The 22,755-nt window shown below is 59.4% G+C and overlaps 1 protein-coding gene across 1 annotated transcript in view; it reads right to left on the reverse strand.

Annotated features, from left to right (window-relative positions):
- SMCHD1 (structural maintenance of chromosomes flexible hinge domain containing 1) overlaps nucleotides 1-22,755 on the reverse strand; it is a 66,004-nt gene that overhangs the window by 38,880 nt on the left and 4,369 nt on the right. Inside the window, exons 2-14 of the mRNA XM_054381622.1 lie at nucleotides 21,494-21,569; nucleotides 12,018-12,179; nucleotides 10,627-10,709; nucleotides 10,385-10,515; nucleotides 8,917-9,031; nucleotides 7,998-8,117; nucleotides 7,543-7,709; nucleotides 6,719-6,812; nucleotides 6,322-6,532; nucleotides 4,914-5,034; nucleotides 4,637-4,820; nucleotides 2,561-2,758; nucleotides 2,284-2,397 (exon numbers count right to left, since the gene is read on the reverse strand). Coding sequence (XP_054237597.1) covers nucleotides 2,284-2,397; nucleotides 2,561-2,758; nucleotides 4,637-4,820; nucleotides 4,914-5,034; nucleotides 6,322-6,532; nucleotides 6,719-6,812; nucleotides 7,543-7,709; nucleotides 7,998-8,117; nucleotides 8,917-9,031; nucleotides 10,385-10,515; nucleotides 10,627-10,709; nucleotides 12,018-12,179; nucleotides 21,494-21,569 — 1,776 coding nt within the window. The remainder of the gene's footprint in view (nucleotides 1-2,283; nucleotides 2,398-2,560; nucleotides 2,759-4,636; nucleotides 4,821-4,913; nucleotides 5,035-6,321; nucleotides 6,533-6,718; nucleotides 6,813-7,542; nucleotides 7,710-7,997; nucleotides 8,118-8,916; nucleotides 9,032-10,384; nucleotides 10,516-10,626; nucleotides 10,710-12,017; nucleotides 12,180-21,493; nucleotides 21,570-22,755) is intronic.

The following is a 22,755-nucleotide window of genomic DNA, read 5'->3' on the forward strand; positions in this document are numbered from 1 at the left end:
CCACAGCAGCTGGGAGCACCCACAGCAGCTGGGAGCACACCTAGCAGCTGGGAGCACCCACAGCAGCTGGGAGCACACCTAGCAGCTTGGAGCACCCACAGCAGCTGGGAGCACCCACAGCAGCTTGGAGCACCCACAGCAGCTGGGAGCACCCACAGCAGCTGGGAGCACCCACAGCAGCTTGGAGCACCCACAGCAGCTGGGAGCACCCACAGCAGCTGGGAGCACACCTAGCAGCTGGGAGCACCCACAGCAGCTGGGAGCACCCACAGCAGCTGGGAGCACCCACAGCAGCTTGGAGCACCCCACAGCAGCTGGGAGCACCCACAGCAGCTGGGAGCACACCTAGCAGCTGGGAGCATCCCACAGCAGCTGGGAGCACCCACAGCAGCTGGGAGCACCCACAGCAGCTGGGAGCACACCTAGCAGCTTGGAGCACCCACAGCAGCTGGGAGCACCCACAGCAGCTGGGAGCACCCCACAGCAGCTGGGAGCACCCACAGCAGCTGGGAGCACACCTAGCAGCTGGGAGCACCCACAGCAGCTGGGAGCACCCACAGCAGCTTGGAGCACCCACAGCAGCTTGGAACACCCCACAGCAGCTTGGAACACCCCACAGCAGCTTGGAGCACCCACAGCAGCTGGGAGCACACCTAGCAGCTGGGAGCACACCTAGCAGCTGGGAGCACCCACAGCAGCTTGGAACACCCCACAGCAGTTTGGAACACCCCACAGCAGCTTGGAGCACCCCACAGCAGCTTGGAGCACCCCACAGCAGCTGGGAGCACACCTAGCAGCTGGGAGCATCCCACAGCAGCTTGGAGCACACCTAGCAGCTGGGAGCACACCTAGCAGCTGGGAGCACCCACAGCAGCTGGGAGCACACCTAGCAGCTTGGAGCACCCACAGCAGCTGGGAGCACCCACAGCAGCTGGGAGCACCCCACAGCGGCTGGGAGCACCCACAGCAGCTGGGAGCACACCTAGCAGCTGGGAGCACCCACAGCAGCTTGGAGCACCCCACAGCAGCTGGGAGCACCCACAGCAGCTTGGAGCACCCACAGCAGCTGGGAGCACCCACAGCAGCTGGGAGCACCCACAGCAGCTTGGAGCACCCCACAGCGGCTGGGAGCACCCACAGCAGCTGGGAGCACCCACAGCAGCTTGGAGCACCCCACAGCAGCTTGGAGCACCCCTAGCAGCTGGGAGCACACCTAGCAGCTGGGAGCACACGTAGCAGCTTGGAGCACCCACAGCAGCTTGGAGCACCCACAGCAGTTTGGAACACCCCACAGCAGCTTGGAGCACCCACAGCAGCTGGGAGCACCCACAGCAGCTTGGAGCACCCCACAGCAGCTGGGAGCACCCACAGCAGCTTGGAGCACCCCACAGCAGCTTGGAGCACCCCACAGCAGCTTGGAGCACACCTAGCAGCTAGGAGCACACCTAGCAGCTGGGAGCACCCCACAGCAGCTGGGAGCACCCACAGCAGCTTGGAGCACCCACAGCAGCTAGGAGCACACCTAGCAGCTGGGAGCACCCCACAGCAGCTGGGAGCACACCTAGCAGCTGGGAGCACCCCACAGCAGCTGGGAGCACACCTAGCAGCTGGGAGCATCCCACAGCAGCTTGGAGCACCCACAGCAGCTGGGAGCACACCTAGCAGCTTGGAGCACCCACAGCAGCTGGGAGCACCCACAGCAGCTGGGAGCACCCACAGCAGCTGGGAGCACACCTAGCAGCTGGGAGCACCCACAGCAGCTGGGAGCACCCACAGCAGCTGGGAGCACACCTAGCAGCTGGGAGCACCCACAGCAGCTTGGAGCACCCACAGCAGCTTGGAACACCCCACAGCAGTTTGGAACACCCCACAGCAGCTTGGATCACCCACAGCAGCTTGGAGCACCCCACAGCAGCTGGGAGCACCCAACAGCAGCTGGGAGCACACCTAGCAGCTGGGAGCACCCACAGCAGCTGGGAGCACACTTAGCAGCTGGGAGCACCCAACAGCAGCTGGGAGCACCCCACAGCAGCTGGGAGCACACCTAGCAGCTGGGAGCACCCCACAGCAGCTGGGAGCACCCAACAGCAGCTGGGAGCACACCTAGCAGCTGGGAGCATGCCACGGCAGCTTGGAGAACCCCACAGCAACTTGGAGCACTCCAAAGCAGCTGGGAGCACCTCCACATCATTTTGGAGCTGTCAAAAAGCTCTTTAAATCAGCCTGGGCCAGGACTGTGCTTGAAGACCTCCAGGCACCCTGGCTGTGGGAGTCCTTTCTTACCAAAGCAATCTGAACCTCTCCTCCCGTGGCAAAAATGTCTCCGTCGTGGTGGCCATACAGGAAGAATTTTTCAATGGTTCCATAGAATATTGGCAGAGTCTTCACTGTCTTCACCTGTGAAGAGAAGACAACCACCCAGGGGCACACCTCTGCAGCACAGGGCTGATGCTTGCTGGTGGTCTCTTTAGAGCATCAAAGCAAGCCAGCCCAGGAGCAGGAGGGAGGCTGGGGCAGACTACCAGGGTGCCCCTCTCTGCTCAGCGAGGAGCTAACTCACCAGCTGCCCGGTTTTGAAGGTTCTGCCATCCCATTCTATGGCCCCATAGACTGTCCAGGGGCTCTGCATCCTCTTGGAGGGCAGATCAGTGCGTGGGGTGACTCCCTTGAAGATGGTGAACTTGATCTGCTTGTCATACTTCTCGTGGCAGTCCTTCAGCCAGAGAGCAAACTCCCTGTCGATCTTCATCCGCTGCTCCTGGGGGCAGAGAGGGGACAGATGGACACAGCACCACACACAAGCTGCCAGCTCCAAGCCATGGGCAGCTCCAGGGGGACAGCAGACCTGCACCCAGGAGAAACCTTCAGCTTGGGACACCCCACAGACTGCTTGGAGAGCCAGACTCAGAGCCAGAGGAGACCTTTCCGCCAGCACCCAAGACCCTCTGTGAAGAGATTTTCCACACACACTATGACACAACTGAGTAAAGCTCACACAGGACCCCAGTGGAGAGGGGTGAGAAGGGACCTCTGGAGCTCCCCCAGCCCAACCCCTGCTCCAGCAGGGCACCCACAGCAGCTTGCCCAGCAGCACAGTGCCCAGGGGGGGTTGGAAGCTCTCCACACCAGGAGACTCCACAACCTCTCTGGGCAGCCTGCTCCAGGCCTCCAGCACCCTCACACCAAACAACTTTCTCCTCCTGCTCAGCTGCCACCTCCTGCCTTCCACTCTGTGCCCCTTGGCCTGTCCCTGGGCACCACTCAGCAGAGCCTGGCCCCAGCCTCTTGCCCCCCACAGCTCCTTCAGCTCTTGCTGAGCATTGCTCAGATGCCCTCTGGGGCTGCTCTTCTGCAGGCTGCACAGCCCCAGGGCTCTCAGCCTTTGCTCCTCACACAGCTGCTCCAGGCCCCTCAGCAGCTCTGCAGCCTGCCCTGGACTCTCTCCAGCAGTTCTGTGTCTCTCTGGGACTGGGGAGCACAGCACTGGCCCCAGCACTGCAGCTGTGGCCTGAGCAGGGCAGAGTAGAGAGGCAGGAGAACCTCTTTTCCCTTGCTAGCCACACACTTGTTGATGTCCCCCAGGACAGACCTTTGGCCTTCTTGGCCAGGAGGGCCCATTGCTGGATCCTGGGGACCTTCTTGTCCCCCAGCACTCCCAGTCCCTCTCCCTGAAGCTGCTCCCCAGCAGTTGTTGTTTGAGAGCAGAAAGTTCTGAAGCTGTTCTTTCACATTTCCAGAGTCATGCCCTAGCCAAAGGCAGCAGAGCTGTTTGCTCCCAAGAGCTGCAGCAGTGCCCCAGGTGAAGGCCCTTCAGCCATCAGGTAGCTGGATGCCATGAATCACAGAATTCAGCAGGTTGGAAAAGACCTTTGAGATCATCAAGTCCAACCTATCATCCAACACCATCTAATCAACTAAACCATAGCACTGAGTGCCTCATCCAGGCTTATTTTAAACACCTCCAGGGATGGTGACTCCACCACCTCCCTGGGCAACACATTCCAAGGGCCAATCTCTCTTTCTGGGAAGAACTTTCTCCTCACCTCGAGCCCAAACATCCCCTGGTGCAGCTTGAGACTGTGTCCTCTCCTCCTGTCACTGGGTGCCTGGGAGAAGAGACCAACCCCCACCTGGCTACAACCTCCCTTCAGGTAGTTGTAGACAGCAATGAGGTCTCCCCTGAGCCTCCTCTTCTCCAGGCTAAACACCCCCAGCTCCCTCAGCCTCTCCTCACAGGGCTGTGCTCCAGACCCCTCCTCAGCTTTGTTGCCCTTCTCTGGACACCTTCCAGCATCTCAACATCTTTCTTGAATTGAGGAGCCCAGAACTGGACACAGCACTCAAGGTGTGGCCTAACCAGTGCTGAGCACAGGGCAGGATGACTTCCCTGCTCCTGCTGGCCACACTATTCCTGATCCAGGCCAGGATGCCATTGGCCTTCTTGGACACCTAGGCACACTGCTGGCTCATGTTCAGCTACTATCGACCAGCACCCCCAGGTCCCTCTCTGCCTGGCTGCTCTCCAGCCACTCTGACCCCAGCCTGTAGCACTGCCTGGGGTTGTTGTGGCCGAAGTGCAGGACCTGGCACTTAGATGTGTTCAATCTCATGCCGTAGCCAAGAGCCAGGAGCTCACCTGGCCATTGAAGATCCTGGTGAAGAGAGTGTTCTTGTCCTTCAGCTTCAGCTCCAGGTCCATGAAGGTGAGCTTGTTGGTGCTGACCTGGAACTTGTCATTGGTGAAGAGGGCCCCAGAGATCCTGTTGTAGCACTCGATGGGGGTCAGGCCCCTCTTCTTCGGGGGGGCACACCACTCGAAGCTGGAAGGGGAGCACAGAGAGGGGCAGGCTCAGCTCTGAGAGGGGCAGAGGCAGGCTGGGCCCCGCTGGGAAGAGAATGAGGTGCACACTCACTCTTCCACAGTGGTGTAGGGGATCAATCTCCCATTCCAGAAGCACTCAAAGATAGGTCTCTTTCCTCGGGCCCCCTTCTGGATTATGAAGCAGTCCTCGTCATCATCCTCCTCCCCTGGCTCTTGATTAGAAACAGAAGAGTCTCCATCAGTACACTGTTTGAAAAACTGAGACAATCAGAAAGCCCAGAGCAGCCTAAACTGAGGATTGTCTCTGCTGGAGGTGTGTGGGACAGCTATGACCACACCAGGTTCTACAAAGGCAGAGTTTGGGTTTGCTGGTGAAGAAGAACCAGGCAGGAACACCAAGGAAACATTTCCTACAGGGAAGGAAAACTAGGATCAAACAGAGCAGAGCTGCAAATTCCAGTCTCAGACAGGGTGGCTTCCCCTCAGCCACAGTGTGGAGGAGTTTCTTGTGGAGCGAGGACATGGACTAATGTCTGTGAGCAACCCATGCTTTAACAACAAAACAATGCCTTCCTTTGAGGATCTGGAGGAATAGAAGAAGAAAGTAAGAACTGTCTACGTGATAGTGGAATCGAGGATTTATGAATTTATGACTCGAGGACAGAGGCAAAACCACAAGATTATCTACAAGGGGAGGTGCTGACATCTAATTATTGAACCAATCATATTTTATGTGAATTAAACACCCTTATAGAGTATTATAAAAGCTGTATTGTTAAGTAAAATTGGAGAATAATGACCTCAAAGCATATTGGTATTGTGTCGTTTCTCCCTGGTGCTCTTTCCGGCACCACACAGAACCCCAGCATGTTGGGAAGGGAGCTCTGGATCTCCCCCAGCCCAACCCCTGCTCCAGCAGGGCACCACAGCAGCTTGCCCAGCAGCACAGTGCCCAGGGGGGGTTGGAAGCTCTCCACACCAGGAGACTCCACAACCTCTCTGGGCAGCCTGCTCCAGGCCTCCAGCACCCTCACACCAAACAACTTTCTCCTCCTGCTCAGCTGCCACCTCCTGCCTTCCACTCTGTGCCCCTTGGCCTGTCCCTGGGCACCACTCAGCAGAGCCTGGCCCCAGCCTCTTGCCCCCCACAGCTCCTTCAGCTCTTGCTGAGCATTGCTCAGATGCCCTCTGGGGCTGCTCTTCTGCAGGCTGCACAGCCCCAGGGCTCTCAGCCTTTGCTCCTCACACAGCTGCTCCAGGCCCCTCAGCAGTTCTGTGAAGAAACCAAAGAGGCTTCTCCTCACGGTCTACCTCCTCTATCAGTTCTGGTTTCTCTCTCATTAAAGCTGAGCACCAAAGGTACCAAGACTCCGGATGAGGCCCTGAGCAACCTGGGCCAGCGGGAGGTGTCCCTGCCCATGGCAGGGGGTCAGAACGGGACAGTGTCAAAAGGTCCCTTCCAAGGCAAGCCAGTGGCAGGCCGGGGAGCTGTGACTCACTGGAAGGGAAGCAGGGATCATCAGGGTAGGTCTCCCTGTCGTAGAGGAAGGGGTGGTAGCGGATGATGCCCTCCACGATGCCCTCCCCTTCCACCTGCGCCTTGAACTCGAAGCTGTCTGCAGCTGTGTTGATGTAGAGGGTCTGCATGTCGTCCTTGATCTCCCGCAGGTTCACCAGCTTGGGCACCTTGCCCTTCTCAAACATGGAGATCTGAGAAGGCAAACCCAGCAGCAGGTCAGCTCCTCCCCCAGCGCTGGCAGCCAGCAGGACCAGCAGTGCCACCGCGCTGGGGCCCAGGGGCAGCACTCAGGGTGCTGCCGGGGGCACAGCCCTGTGGCAGGGCAGGAGGCAGAGAGCCAGCAGGCTGCAGAGAGCAGCAGGCCTGGGGTGTCTCACCTGAATGTCAATGTTGTTGAAGGGGCTGATGTCCTTGGTGGCAGTGCTGGTCTCATTGCCCTTGGGCCCATGGATGTAGTAGTGGTAGATGTGGCTGCGGTGGGGAGGAACACAGCTCAGAGAGGCAACCTGGCAGCTGCCATGGCCAGGGACCTGCAGCAGCTCCTGGCTTCACTGAACTGCTGCATTGCATGGCTGCAAATCAGCTCCACAGCACAGGGACAGCTGCTGCAAGCCAGAGAGGGAGGAGTCCTCTGCAGGCACTCGGTGGGTTTGGGTGGAAAAGACCTCCAAGCTCACCCAGTCCAACCACTCCCTAACTCTGCCAAGGCTGGGGTGGCCCTCAGCACCACAGCTCTGCCTCTGGGATGGGTATTCAGCCACCCCAGGGATTCATCCCTTCCAGGGATTCATCCCCTCCAGGGATGGACATTCAGCCACCTTCCTGGGCAGCCTGGGCCAGGCTTTGAAAACCCTTTCAGCATAGAAGTTTCTTCTGATGTCCAACCTAACCCTCCCCTGGGGCAACTTGAGGCCATTTCCTCTTGTCCTATCTCTTGTCCCTTGGGAGCAGAGCCCAACCCCACCTGGCTCCAGCCTCCTCTCAGGGAGCTGTAGGGAGCAATGAGGTCTCCCCTCAGCCTCAGGCTTGAGCAGCCTGCTCTAGCTGGGGGTGCCCCTGCTGGCTGCAGGGGGGTTGGGCAGAAATGGGTTAACTGACCACGTTAATGGCTCATGTCAATTGCTCATGTTAATTGCTCATGCTAACTGACCATGGCAGCTGCCAATTTGCTGGCAGTCCACTTTCCCACCCCGTAGCTTACGCCAGCTGCCGTGTCCAGAGGTGGAAGTAGTTCTTCAGGTACTGCATGTGGTCTGGCTGGACCCCTGTGATGACAACTGCTGTGAAGCTCTCTTTGTCCTTCTCTTCTAGGATCAGGTTATGGAGAAATCTTTCGTCATCGCTCGTGATGTGAGAAGAGTCAGAGGGCTGCAGAGACAGTCAAGAGGAGCAGGAATGGCAGCTGGCTCTGGGAGCTCCCATCAGCTGCTCCAGCACTTCCCTGTGCTTCTCCTGCTGGGGGCACCAGCATCTTTCTACACTCCAGAGTACAAATGACTCAATCAGACAAAGAGATCCCCTGAAAGTGTGAGGGACAGCTTGAGGGACACCATCACCACTTGAGGGACAAGCTAAGGCCTGCTAGAACACTGCAGAGTGAAACCCTCTCCCAGCTGGGGAAGGGTCTCCACCAGCAGCCGAGGTGAAGGCTGTTACCTTTCTGTTTCGGATGTAGCCACTGTAGATTGATTCTCTGTTCTTCTCCTTCTTCTCAAAGTCCTCTTTGGACAGGACAAGCTCATGGACATCCTGAGACTCTGCAGGCTTGCTGATCATCTGATTGCATCAAAGAAAGGGTGGTGACCATCCACACCAGGTTCAAAATGAGCAGGGACTCAAAGCTAGAACATGACCGACCACAGACTCACAGCCTGCTTTGGAAGGGACCTTTCAGGCTCACCCAGTCCAACCCCCTGCAGCCAGCAGGGACATCCTCAACCACAGCAGGCTGCCCAGAGCCCCAAACAACCTGACCTGACCTGCAATGGGGCAGCTCCCACCTCTCTGGATAGCTATGGAGACACCTGATGGCTCCCAGCACAGTGACAACCACCAGGTGACACAGGCTGCCTGCTGCTGGGTACAGTAGGGGTGCCAAGCTCAGCCTGGGCAGCTGCCACCAGCCATGAAGGCAGAGGGTGGCCCTGTTGGGTGAGGACCCAACTGTTCTGCAGCACAGGGGCAGGTCTTGCCCACGCTCACAGCTCCTCCTCTCCTAAGCAGCTGCCAGGACCCAGTGCTGCGTGAAGAGGCAGAAGCTCCCTGTGCTGTGCAGGACCCCAGGAGGTGAAGGTGGGGCTGAGTGCTTGGACTTGATCATCTCAAAGGGCACTTCCAACCTCAACTGCTGTGTGATCCTGCATGCCCTGACTCAGCACTGAGCAAAGCAGCAGTGCCTGCCCCCAGCCCCGGGGATGTGGCTGCTGTAACTGTGCTGCTTTCTGCACGGCCGAAGCCCCGGACAGCACTGGAGCCTGGCAACCCTCCCTGCGCCCAGCTGGCAGCTCTCTGGGTGCCCTGCTGGCCCTCCCAGACGATGTGAGGATGCTTTCCAGGAAGGCTGAGGTTGACTCACCCTGGCAGACTGCCCCACGAAGAACACTGCCTGCTTGCCTCCAACCCCGAAGTAGGAGATGTCGCTGTTGAGGCTGCGTGGCACCGGCACAGGGCGCACATAGCCGGAGTGGTCACTGCGGGGAGAGGGCCTGCAGTGAGCTGCCCGGGAGAGGCCAATCCAAACAGCACAGCCTCAGCTACACAGCTCCTGTCAAACTCCTTCCACTTGGCCCCAAAATCATCATGGAATCCCAGAATGGATCAGGCTGGAAGGGACCTCAGAGCTCACCCACTCCAACCTCCCCACCACAGGGACACCTCTCAGCTAGACTCAGCTGCTCAAGGCCTCATCCAGCCTGGCCTTGATGGAACATCCCCAGGCAGGAGGCAGCCACAGCCTCCCTGGGCAGCCTGTGCCAGACTCTCACCACCCTCACACTCAAGAACTTCTTCCTCAGCTCCACTCTGACCCTGCTCTGCCTCAGCTCCAAACCATTCCCCTTGGCCTGTCTCCAGACACCCTCAGCAAAAGTCTCTCTGCAGCCTTCCTGCAGGATCCCTTCAGGTCCTGGCAGGCAGCTCTGAGGTCCCCCTGGAGCCTTCTCCTCTCCAGGCTGCACACCCCCAGCTCCCTCAGCCTGGCCTCACAGCAGAGCTGCTCCAGCCCAAGGATCATCTTTGTGGCCTCCTCTGGACTCTCTCCAGCACCTCTGAGTCCTTCTCCTGCTGGGGACACCAGAGCTGGAGGCAGGATTGGAGGTGAGGTCTGAGCAGAGCAGAGCCCAGGGGCAGAATCCCCTCTCCTGCCCTGCTGCCCACACTCCTCTGGCTGCAGTCCAGCACACAGCTCTCTGCTGGGCTGCAGGAGGGCTCTGCTGGCTCCTGGGGAGCTGCTCAGCACCCAGCACCCCCAAGGCTCTTCCTTCAGGGCTGCTCCCAACCCACTCTGCACCCAGCCTGGATCTGTGCCTGGGGCTAGCCTGACCCAGCTGCAGGACCTTGCAGTTAGCCTTGTTGAAGCCCTCTGCAGAACAGAGCCAGCCCCTGGCTGTCTGTAGCTAACTCAAATAGAGCCCAGAACATCATTTCTGTGTTAGAATCATAGAACCATAAAATTGTTAGGGTGAGAAGGGACCTCAAGGGTCATCTAGTTCCAACCCCCCTGCCACGGGCAGGGACACCTCACACTACATCTGGTTGCTCAGAGCCACATCCAACATGGCCTTAAAAGCTTCCCAGGATGAGGCTTCTACCACCTCCCTGGGCAAACTTTTGTGCAGCTTCTCTATTTCATACCTATAAAGATTCCTGCAGAGACTCAGGGCCTGACAGGTGCTGGGTGCTGTAGAAGCAGCTCACAGTGACCCTCCCCAGTGCCACCAGAAGCCCTGCAGCTCCCAATGACCCTCCCCAGTGCCAGGACAAGCCCTGCAGCTCCCAGTGACCCTCCCCAGTGCCAGGACAAGCCCCTCAGTGTTTGTGCTGACCTCTCGAAGTCCCCCTGCCTGGTGAACTTGGACAGTCTGTACACAGCCCAGTTGTTGAGCTGCTTCGAAGTCATGCCTCTTCCGTTGTCCATCACAGCCACTGCCGGCTTCCCTTGGGACTCATCAAAGAGCTGTGTGGGGGAGAAGAGAACACAAAGAGCACCAGAACACACCCACCCCCCTCCCCTAGAGCCAGCCCCCTCCCACCCAGTGCAGCAGCAGCCACCAGGCCCTTCCCTCACCAGCTTGATCTGGATGCTCCTGACGCCAGCGTTGCGGCAGGTGGCCGACAGGGAGTTGTCGATCAGCTCAGCCAGGGCGAAGGCTGCGGGGAGAGAAGGACAACAGCCCTGGGAAAGGCTTCTCCTCACTGGGGAACTCACAGGAGCTGCTGCTCAGCCAGCAGGAGGACACTGCCTAGACACAGAGAGGGGCTGCCAGAGCCTTGCTGACCACACAGCTCTGCTGCTGGCAAGGACAGTTGGCCACCACTGCTCCTCAGGGCTTCCCAGGACACAGGTGGTGATCCCTGCTCCTCAGGGCTTCCCAGGACACAGGTGGTGATCCCAGCTCCTCAGGGCTTCCCAGGACACAGTCAGCCACCACTGCTCCTCAGCGCTTCCCAGGACACAGGTGGTGATCCCAGCTCCTCAGGGCTTCCAAGGACACAGTCAGCCACCACTGCTCCTCAGGGCTTCTCAGGACACAGGTGGTGATCCCAGCTCCTCAGGGCTTCCCAGGACACAGTCAACCACCACTGCTCCTCAGGGCTTCTCAGGACACAGGTGGTGATCCCAGCTCCTCAGGGCTTCCCAGGACACAGTCAACCACCACTGCTCCTCAGGGCTTCCCAGGACACAGGTGGTGATCCCAGCTCCTCAGGGCTTCCCAGGACACAGTCAGCCACCACTGCTCCTCAGGGCTTCCAGCAGGCTCCTCACTGCAGCAGAGACTTGGCCAGGCTTGGGAATGAGTGTGTGAGATTCACAGGGAGCACCAAAGAGTGTCAAGAACTGACTGAGGGGAGACCTGCTGGGAAGCAGCTCCAAGGAGAAGGACCTGGGAGTGCTGGGGAACAAGTTCCCCATGAGCTGGTAATGTGTCCTGATGGCCAAGAAGGCCAAAGATGTCCTGGGAGGCATCAAGAGTGTGGCCAGCAGGGCAAGGGAGGTTCTCGTGCCCCTCTACTCTGCCCTGTTGAGGCCACATCTGGAGAAGATTTGATAAGATCCCTCTACAGAGCAGGATCATCACAGAGCCATTTGGAGTCACTTTTGAAGGACAATCTGCATGGAGAACAGAGTGAACTGATCTTTGAAGGCACAGAATGGGTTGGGTTGGAAGGGACATTCAAAACCATCCACTTCCAACCCCTGCCATAGGCAGAGACACCTCCCACCAGCCCAGGCTGCTCAAGGCCTCATCCAGCCTGGCCTTGAACACCTCCAGGCAGAAGGCATCCATAGCCTCCCTGGGCAGCCTGTCCCAGTGCCTCCCCACCCTTACTGCCAAGAATTTCTCCTTCCTCTCCAGTCTCAATCTGCCCTCTCCCAGCTCAAAGCCATTGTCCCCTCGCCCTGGTTCTGCCCAGCTCTGCCGCAGGGGCAGGGGGCTGCGGGCAGGAGGTACTCACGCAGGGGGTTGTGCCCCTCGCTGGCGTAGTACTCGTACATGCCGCTCTTCACCAGCGTGTCGTAGTGCGGCAGGAAGTCGATGCGCTCCTTGGTGGCCAACAGCAGCGTCTGGTCCACGCTCTGCAGCAGGTACAGCGTCACCCCATCCTGCACCGCCTCACCTGCGGCCGACAGCACACTCACGGCGCTGCCCAGCACTGCACCGAGCTGCCCAGCGCTGCAGCGAGCTGCTCAGTGCTGCACCAGGCTGCCCAGCACTGCACCGAGCAGCCCAGCACTGCACCGAGCTGCACAGCCCAGCACCGAGCTGCCCAGCACTGCACCGAGCAGCCCAGCACTGCACCGAGCTGCCCAGCACTGCACCGAGCTGCCCAGCACTGCACCGAGCAGCCCAGCACTGCACCGAGCTGCCCAGCACTGCACCGAGCTGCCCAGCACTGCACCGAGCAGCCCAGCACTGCACCGAGCTGCCCAGCACTGCACCGAGCAGCCCAGCACTGCACCGAGCAGCCCAGCACTGCACCGACCTGCCCAGCACTACACCGAGCTGCTCAGCGCTGCACCGAGCTGCCCAGCACTGCACCGAGCTGCCCAGCACTACACCGAGCTGCTCAACGCTGCACCTGCCCAGAGCCCGCCCGGACCCGGGTCTGCTTGGCAGCGCGCAGCATGCACTCACCCAACTCTCACCCACTCACCACGCACTCACCCAACTCTCACCCACTCGCCACGCACTCACCCAACTCTCACCCACTCAGCACGCACTCACCCAACTCTCACCCACTCAGCCACGCACTCACCCAACTCTCACCCACTCACCACGCACTCACCCAACTCTCACCCACTCGCCACGCACTCACCCAACTCTCACCCACTCACCACGCACTCACCCAACTCTCACCCACTCAGCACGCACTCACCCAACTCTCACCCACTCAGCCACGCACTCACCCAACTCTCACCCACTCACCACGCACTCACCCAACTCTCACCCACTCACCACGCACTCACCCAACTCTCACCCACTCACCACGCACTCACCCAACTCTCACCCACTCACCACGCACTCACCCACTCTCACCCACTCACCACGCACTCACCCAACTCTCACCCACTCGCCACGCACTCACCCAACTCTCACCCACTCGCCACGCACTCACCCAACTCTCACCCACTCGCCACGCACTCACCCAACTCTCACCCACTCACCATGCACTCACCCAACTCTCACCCACTCAGCATGCACTCACCCAACTCTCACCCACTCGCCACGCACTCACCCAACTCTCACCCACTCACCATGCACTCACCCAACTCTCACCCACTCGCCACGCACTCACCCAACTCTCACCCACTCACCACGCACTCACCCAACTCTCACCCACTCACCACGCACTCACCCAACTCTCACCCACTCGCCACGCACTCACCCAACACTCACCCACTCGCCACGCACTCACCCAACTCTCACCCACTCACCACGCACTCACCCAACTCTCACCCACTCAGCCATCGCACTCACCCAGCTCTCACCCACTCACCACGCACTCACCCAACTCTCACCCACTCACCACGCACTCACCCAACTCTCACCCACTCACCACGCACTCACCCAACTCTCACCCACTCACCACGCACTCACCCAACTCTCACCCACTCGCCACGCACTCACCCAACTCTCACCCACTCACCACGCACTCACCCAACTCTCACCCACTCACCACGCACTCACCCAACTCTCACCCACTCACCACGCACTCACCCAACTCTCACCCACTCACCACGCACTCACCCAACTCTCACCCACTCACCACGCACTCACCCAACTCTCACCCACTCACCACGCACTCACCCAACTCTCACCCACTCACCACGCACTCACCCAACTCTCACCCACTCAGCACGCACTCACCCAACTCTCACCCACTCGCCACGCACTCACCCAACTCTCACCCACTCACCACGCACTCACCCAACTCTCACCCACTCGCCACGCACTCACCCAACTCTCACCCACTCAGCATGCACTCACCCAACTCTCACCCACTCACCATGCACTCACCCAACTCTCACCCACTCACCACGCACTCACCCAACTCTCACCCACTCAGCATGCACTCACCCAACTCTCACCCACTCTCCACGCACTCACCCAACTCTCACCCACTCACCACGCACTCACCCAACTCTCACCCACTCACCACGCACTCACCCAACTCTCACCCACTCACCAGGCGCTCACCCAACTCTCACCCACTCGCCACGCACTCACCCAACTCTCACCCACTCACCACGCACTCACCCAACTCTCACCCACTCGCCACGCACTCACCCAACTCTCACCCACTCACCACGCACTCACCCAACTCTCACCCACTCACCACGCACTCACCCAACTCTCACCCACTCGCCACGCACTCACCCAGCTCTCACCCACTCAGCACGCACTCACCCAACTCTCACCCACTCACCACGCACTCACCCAACTCTCACCCACTCACCACGCACTCACCCAACTCTCACCCACTCACCACGCACTCACCCAACTCTCACCCACTCGCCACGCACTCACCCAACTCTCACCCACTCGCCACGCACTCACCCAACTCTCACCCACTCACCACGCACTCACCCAGCTCTCACCCACTCACCATGCACTCACCCAACTCTCACCCACTCGCCACGCACTCACCCAACTCTCACCCACTCACCACGCACTCACCCAACTCTCACCCACTCACCACGCACTCACCCAACTCTCACCCACTCAGCATGCACTCACCCAACTCTCACCCACTCAGCCATGCACTCACCCAACTCTCACCCACTCACCACGCACTCACCCAACTCTCACCCACTCAGCCATGCACTCACCCAACTCTCACCCACTCACCACGCACTCACCCAACTCTCACCCACTCGCCACGCACTCACCCAGCTCTCACCCACTCGCCACGCACTCACCCAACTCTCACCCACTCGCCACGCACTCACCCAACTCTCCCCCACTCGCCACGCACTCACCCAACTCTCACCCACTCAGCATGCACTCACCCAACTCTCACCCACTCACCATGCACTCACCCAACTCTCACCCACTCAGCACGCACTCACCCAACTCTCACCCACTCACCACGCACTCACCCAACTCTCACCCACTCACCACGCACTCACCCAACTCTCACCCACTCACCACGCACTCACCCAGCTCTCACCCACTCGCCATGCACTCACCCAACTCTCACCCACTCACCACGCACTCACCCAACTCTCACCCACTCACCACGCACTCACCCATCTCTCACCCACTCACCACGCACTCACCCAACTCTCACCCACTCACCACGCACTCACCCAACTCTCACCCACTCAGCATGCACTCACCCAACTCTCACCCACTCACCACGCACTCACCCAACTCTCACCCACTCACCACGCACTCACCCAACTCTCACCCACTCAGCATGCACTCACCCAGCTCTCACCCACTCAGCATGCACTCACCCAACTCTCACCCACTCACCACGCACTCACCCAACTCTCACCCACTCACCACGCACTCACCCAACTCTCACCCACTCGCCACGCACTCACCCAACTCTCACCCACTCACCACGCACTCACCCAACTCTCACCCACTCACCACGCACTCACCCAACTCTCACCCACTCAGCACGCACTCACCCAACTCTCACCCACTCAGCACGCACTCACCCAACTCTCACCCACTCAGCACGCACTCACCCAGCTCTCACCCACTCACCACGCACTCACCCAACTCTCACCCACTCACCACGCACTCACCCAACTCTCACCCACTCACCACGCACTCACCCAACTCTCACCCACTCACCACGCACTCACCCAACTCTCACCCACTCACCACGCACTCACCCAACTCTCACCCACTCGCCATGCACTCACCCAACTCTCACCCACTCACCACGCACTCACCCAACTCTCACCCACTCGCCACGCACTCACCCAACTCTCACCCACTCGCCACGCACTCACCCAACTCTCACCCACTCACCACGCACTCACCCAACTCTCACCCACTCGCCACGCACTCACCCAACTCTCACCCACTCACCACGCACTCACCCAACTCTCACCCACTCACCACGCACTCACCCAACTCTCACCCACTCACCACGCACTCACCCAACTCTCACCCACTCACCACGCACTCACCCAACTCTCACCCACTCACCATGCACTCACCCAACTCTCACCCACTCACCATGCACTCACCCACTCACCACGCACTCACCCAACTCTCACCCACTCGCCACGCACTCACCCAACTCTCACCCACTCGCCACGCACTCACCCAACTCTCACCCACTCACCACGCACTCACCCAACTCTCACCCACTCGCCACGCACTCACCCAACTCTCACCCACTCACCACGCACTCACCCAACTCTCACCCACTCACCACGCACTCACCCAACTCTCACCCACTCACCACGCACTCACCCAACTCTCACCCACTCACCATGCACTCACCCAACTCTCACCCACTCACCACGCACTCACCCAACTCTCACCCACTCACCATGCACTCACCCAACTCTCAGCCACTCACCATGCACTCACCCAACTCTCACCCACTCACCACGCACTCACCCAACTCTCACCCACTCACCACGCACTCACCCAACTCTCACCCACTCACCATGCACTCACCCAACTCTCAGCCACTCACCATGCACTCACCCAACTCTCACCCACTCACCACGCACTCACCCAACTCTCACCCACTCACCATGCACTCACCCAACTCTCAGCCACTCACCAAGCACTCACCCAGCTCTCACCCACTCACCACGCGCTCACCCAACTCTCACCCACTCACCATGCACTCACCCAACTCTCACCCACTCGCCACGCACTCACCCAACTCTCACCCACTCGCCACGCACTCACCCAACTCTCACCCACTCACCACGCACTCACCCAACTCTCACCCACTCACCATGCACTCACCCAACTCTCACCCACTCACCATGCACTCACCCAACTCTCACCCACTCAGCACGCACTCACCCAACTCTCACCCACTCACCACGCACTCACCCAACTCTCACCCACTCACCATGCACTCACCCAACTCTCACCCACTCACCAGGCACTCACCCAACTCTCACCCACTCACCATGCACTCACCCAACTCTCACCCACTCACCACGCACTCACCCAACTCTCACCCACTCAGCACGCACTCACCCAACTCTCACCCACTCGCCACGCACTCACCCAACTCTCAGCCACTCACCACACACTCACCCAACTCTCACCCACTCACCACGCACTCACCCAACTCTCACCCACTCACCATGCACTCACCCAGCTCTCACCCACTCACCACGCACTCACCCAACTCTCACCCACTCAGCACGCACTCACCCAACTCTCACCCACTCACCACGCACTCACCCAACTCTCACCCACTCACCACGCACTCACCCAACTCTCACCCACTCAGCACGCACTCACCCAACTCTCACCCACTCACCACGCACTCACCCAACTCTCACCCACTCACCAAGCACTCACCCAACTCTCACCCACTCACCATGCACTCACCCAGCTCTCACCCACTCACCACGCACTCACCCAACTCTCACCCACTCACCACGCACTCACCCAACTCTCACCCACTCACCATGCACTCACCCAACTCTCACCCACTCACCACGCACTCACCCAACTCTCACCCACTCACCACGCACTCACCCAACTCTCACCCACTCACCACGCACTCACCCAACTCTCACCCACTCACCACGCACTCACCCAACTCTCACCCACTCGCCACGCACTCACCCAACTCTCACCCACTCAGCCATGCACTCACCCAACTCTCACCCACTCACCACGCACTCACCCAACTCTCACCCACTCACCACGCACTCACCCAACTCTCACCCACTCACCACGCACTCACCCAACTCTCACCCACTCACCACGCACTCACCCAACTCTCACCCACTCACCACGCACTCACCCAACTCTCACCCACTCACCACGCACTCACCCAACTCTCACCCACTCAGCACGCACTCACCCAACTCTCACCCACTCACCACGCACTCACCCAACTCTCACCCACTCACCACGCACTCACCCAACTCTCACCCACTCACCATGCACTCACCCAACTCTCACCCACTCACCACGCACTCACCCAACTCTCACCCACTCACCACGCACTCACCCAACTCTCACCCACTCACCACGCACTCACCCAACTCTCACCCACTCAGCACGCACTCACCCAACTCTCACCCACTCACCACGCACTCACCCAACTCTCACCCACTCACCACGCACTCACCCAACTCTCACCCACTCACCATGCACTCACCCAACTCTCACCCACTCACCACGCACTCACCCAACTCTCACCCACTCACCACGCACTCACCCAACTCTCACCCACTCACCACGCACTCACCCAACTCTCACCCACTCACCACGCACTCACCCAACTCTCACCCACTCACCACGCACTCACCCAACTCTCACCCACTCGCCACGCACTCACCCAGCTCTCACCCACTCAGCCTGCACTCACCCAACTCTCACCCACTCACCACGCACTCACCCAACTCTCACCCACTCACCACGCACTCACCCAACTCTCACCCACTCAGCATGCACTCACCCAACTCTCCCCCACTCACCACGCACTCACCCAACTCTCACCCACTCACCACGCACTCACCCAACTCTCACCCACTCACCACGCACTCACCCAACTCTCACCCACTCGCCACGCACTCACCCAGCTCTCACCCACTCAGCCTGCACTCACCCAACTCTCACCCACTCACCACGCACTCACCCAACTCTCACCCACTCACCACGCACTCACCCAACTCTCACCCACTCACCACGCACTCACCCAACTCTCACCCACTCACCACGCACTCACCCAACACTCACCCACTCACCACGCACTCACCCAACTCTCACCCACTCACCACGCACTCACCCAACTCTCACCCACTCACCACGCACTCACCCAACTCTCACCCACTCACCACGCACTCACCCAGCTCTCACCCACTCAGCCTGCACTCACCCAACTCTCACCCACTCACCACGCACTCACCCAACTCTCACCCACTCACCACGCACTCACCCAACTCTCACCCACTCACCACGCACTCACCCAACTCTCACCCACTCACCACGCACTCACCCAACTCTCACCCACTCACCACGCACTCACCCAACTCTCACCCACTCACCACGCACTCACCCAACTCTCACCCACTCACCACGCACTCACCCAACTCTCACCCACTCACCACGCACTCACCCAACTCTCACCCACTCACCACGCACTCACCCAACTCTCACCCACTCACCACGCACTCACCCAACTCTCACCCACTCACCACGCACTCACCCAAGCTCTCACCCACTCAGCACGCACTCACCCAACTCTCACCCACTCACCACGCACTCACCCAACTCTCACCCACTCACCACGCACTCACCCAACTCTCCCCCACTCACCACGCACTCACCCAACTCTCCCCCACTCACCACGCACTCACCCAACTCTCCCCCACTCACCACGCACTCACCCAACTCTCACCCACTCAGCATGCACTCACCCAACTCTCACCCACTCACCACGCACTCACCCAACTCTCACCCACTCACCACGCACTCACCCAACTCTCACCCACTCACCACGCACTCACCCAACTCTCACCCACTCGCCACGCACTCACCCAACTCTCACCCACTCACCACGCACTCACCCAACTCTCCCCCACTCACCATGCACTCACCCAACTCTCACCCACTCACCACGCACTCACCCAGCTCTCACCCACTCACCACGCACTCACCCAACTCTCACCCACTCACCACGCACTCACCCAACTCTCACCCACTCACCACGCACTCACCCAACTCTCAGCCACTCACCATGCACTCACCCAACTCTCACCCACTCACCATGCACTCACCCAACTCTCACCCACTCACCACGCACTCACCCAACTCTCACCCACTCGCCATGCACTCACCCAACTCTCACCCACTCGCCATGCACTCACCCAACTCTCACCCACTCACCATGCACTCACCCAGCTCTCACCCACTCACCACGCACTCACCCAACTCTCACCCACTCGCCATGCACTCACCCAACTCTCACCCACTCAGCACGCGCTCACCCAACTCTCACCCACTCACCACGCACTCACCCAACTCTCACCCACTCAGCATGCACTCACCCAACTCTCACCCACTCACCACGCACTCACCCAACTCTCACCCACTCACCACGCACTCACCCAACTCTCACCCACTCACCACGCACTCACCCAACTCTCACCCACTCGCCACGCACTCACCAAACTCTCACCCACTCACCACGCACTCACCCAACTCTCACCCACTCGCCACGCACTCACCCAACTCTCACCCACTCAGCATGCACTCACCCAACTCTCACCCACTCACCACGCACTCATCCAACTCTCACCCACTCACCACGCACTCACCCAACTCTCACCCACTCACCACGCACTCACCCAACTCTCACCCACTCAGCATGCACTCACCCAACTCTCACCCACTCAGCATGCACTCACCCAACTCTCACCCACTCACCACGCACTCACCCAACTCTCACCCACTCACCATGCACTCACCCAACTCTCACCCACTCACCACGCACTCACCCAACTCTCACCCACTCACCATGCACTCACCCAACTCTCACCCACTCAGCATGCACTCACCCAACTCTCACCCACTCACCATGCACTCACCCAACTCTCACCCACTCAGCATGCACGCAGCCAACTGACATTCCCTCAGCTCATCTTCCATGCAATTCTATGCCATCCCTTCCCCCCTCCAGGTCTCCCAGTGGTGCCCACTGCCATATCATTTCCTGCTGTTACAGAGCCTGGGAGAGGAGGTTGCAAGCTTCCCCTGCACCAGTGCCACTTGAAGGAGTGATGGAAGCAGATTTGGAACAACTGCTGGCAAAGTGCTAAAGGATTTGTTGCTCACTGCTGCAGCACAGCACCAGCAGGCACCCCAGGGGCTTCACAGGCAGCAGCACCAACAGCTCTGTTCACCAGCCCCCAGAACCCCTGCAGGGGGGGTTGGGAAGGGACCTCTGGAGCTCCCCCAGCCCAACCCCTGCTCCAGCAGGGCACCCACAGCAGCTTGCCCAGCAGCACAGTGCCCAGGGGGGGTTGGAAGCTCTCCACACCAGGAGACTCCACAACCTCTCTGGGCAGCCTGCTCCAGGCCTCCAGCACCCTCACACCAAACAACTTTCTCCTCCTGCTCAGCTGCCACCTCCTGCCTTCCACTCTGTGCCCCTTGGCCTGTCCCTGGGCACCACTCAGCAGAGCCTGGCCCCAGCCTCTTGCCCCCCACAGCTCCTTCAGCTCTTACTGAGCACAGAGCATCTCCCCTTCTACTCACTGAAGTTGTCTTCTGTAATTTCCTTCCTGTTGGTTGTGGTGATAACAAAAGCTTCCTCATCAGCTATGCCAAAGGTCTACAAAAGGCAGAGGTCACCCAGTCAGAAAGAAGTCCTCCAGATAGCTCATGGCAACAAGGTTGGACAGAATGGGCTGGCTTGGAAGGGAGCACTAAAGGTCATCTCTGTGGAATCTATGAAACCTCAGCTCAGCCAAAGCTGTAGCAGAGCTCTTTGGTTCCTCAGCTGCTTCAAATCCGCTCCAGTGAGCAACAAGAGTGTTCAGAACCATCCTATGGGTAACCACCTTGAGGGCTGAGGAACAAGAGCCTGCCTGCCCCACTGCAACAATCATGCTCCAGAGGGTGTTCCAGGTTTAGCTGCACTCTTGAGATGTTAAACCAAATCCTTCTCAACGCTGGACACACATCAAAGTCTTGGCTCTTTGGCTGGGAAGGCTGTTCCTGCAGCCTTGGACCTTGTCCTGCTTTCTCCATATGCCCTACCCCTGCAGTCCCACACTCATCTTTCCCAGACAGCCACTCTCTCCCTCTTCTCCTGCCTGCCTGGGTCATTGAATCTCAAGTGCAAGTGAGCTCTGGTCTTCATTAACCCCTCCAGCCCTGTGGTCACCACTCCAAAGGAGCTTTCTGCACTTCCAGCTGGACTCTCCCCTGAAGTTCTTGGGCCAGCTTGTCCTCAGTTTCCCACACCTCCTTCTCTCCATCCCTGGCACTCTAGAGTCTCATCTTTACAACACTGCTGCAGGTCTCCCCAGAGGGCAGCTTTCAGTGGCCTCCTCCCTAGCTGTGACCATGTCCATACCTCACTGTCCAGTAGCACAGCTGCCAAGCTTCTCATTGTCCCAGTGGAGATGATACCAAGAGATGGATGTCCAGAGCCTGCAACAGCTCTTGCTTTTTAACTTGTCTAACTCAGATCACCCCAGCTGAACCTCTCCCATCACACCAACTTCCATGTGGCAAACCTGTGCAGGAGGAACCCAGCCACAAACCCCTCAGAGAAAGGAACACAGGCAGGCAATGCCCTTCCTGTGCCACTGGAGGCTCCTGGCTGGCACAGCCTGGCTGCAGAGCTTTCCACAGGTCTTTGCCCTCCATCTGTCATTGGAGCTTCCCTGCTTTCCCTGCCTCCCAGAAGCTCTCCAAGCCCTAGCAAAAGTCTAGGGTTGACTTCAAGGCAGCCAGAAGTTAGAAGCTGGCAGGGGCAGCCTCCTCCTGGTCCTTGCCCCCATTCCATGAGG

Source organism: Indicator indicator, chromosome 6 (assembly GCF_027791375.1).
Source record: "Indicator indicator isolate 239-I01 chromosome 6, UM_Iind_1.1, whole genome shotgun sequence".
Taxonomy (NCBI): domain Eukaryota; kingdom Metazoa; phylum Chordata; class Aves; order Piciformes; family Indicatoridae; genus Indicator; species Indicator indicator.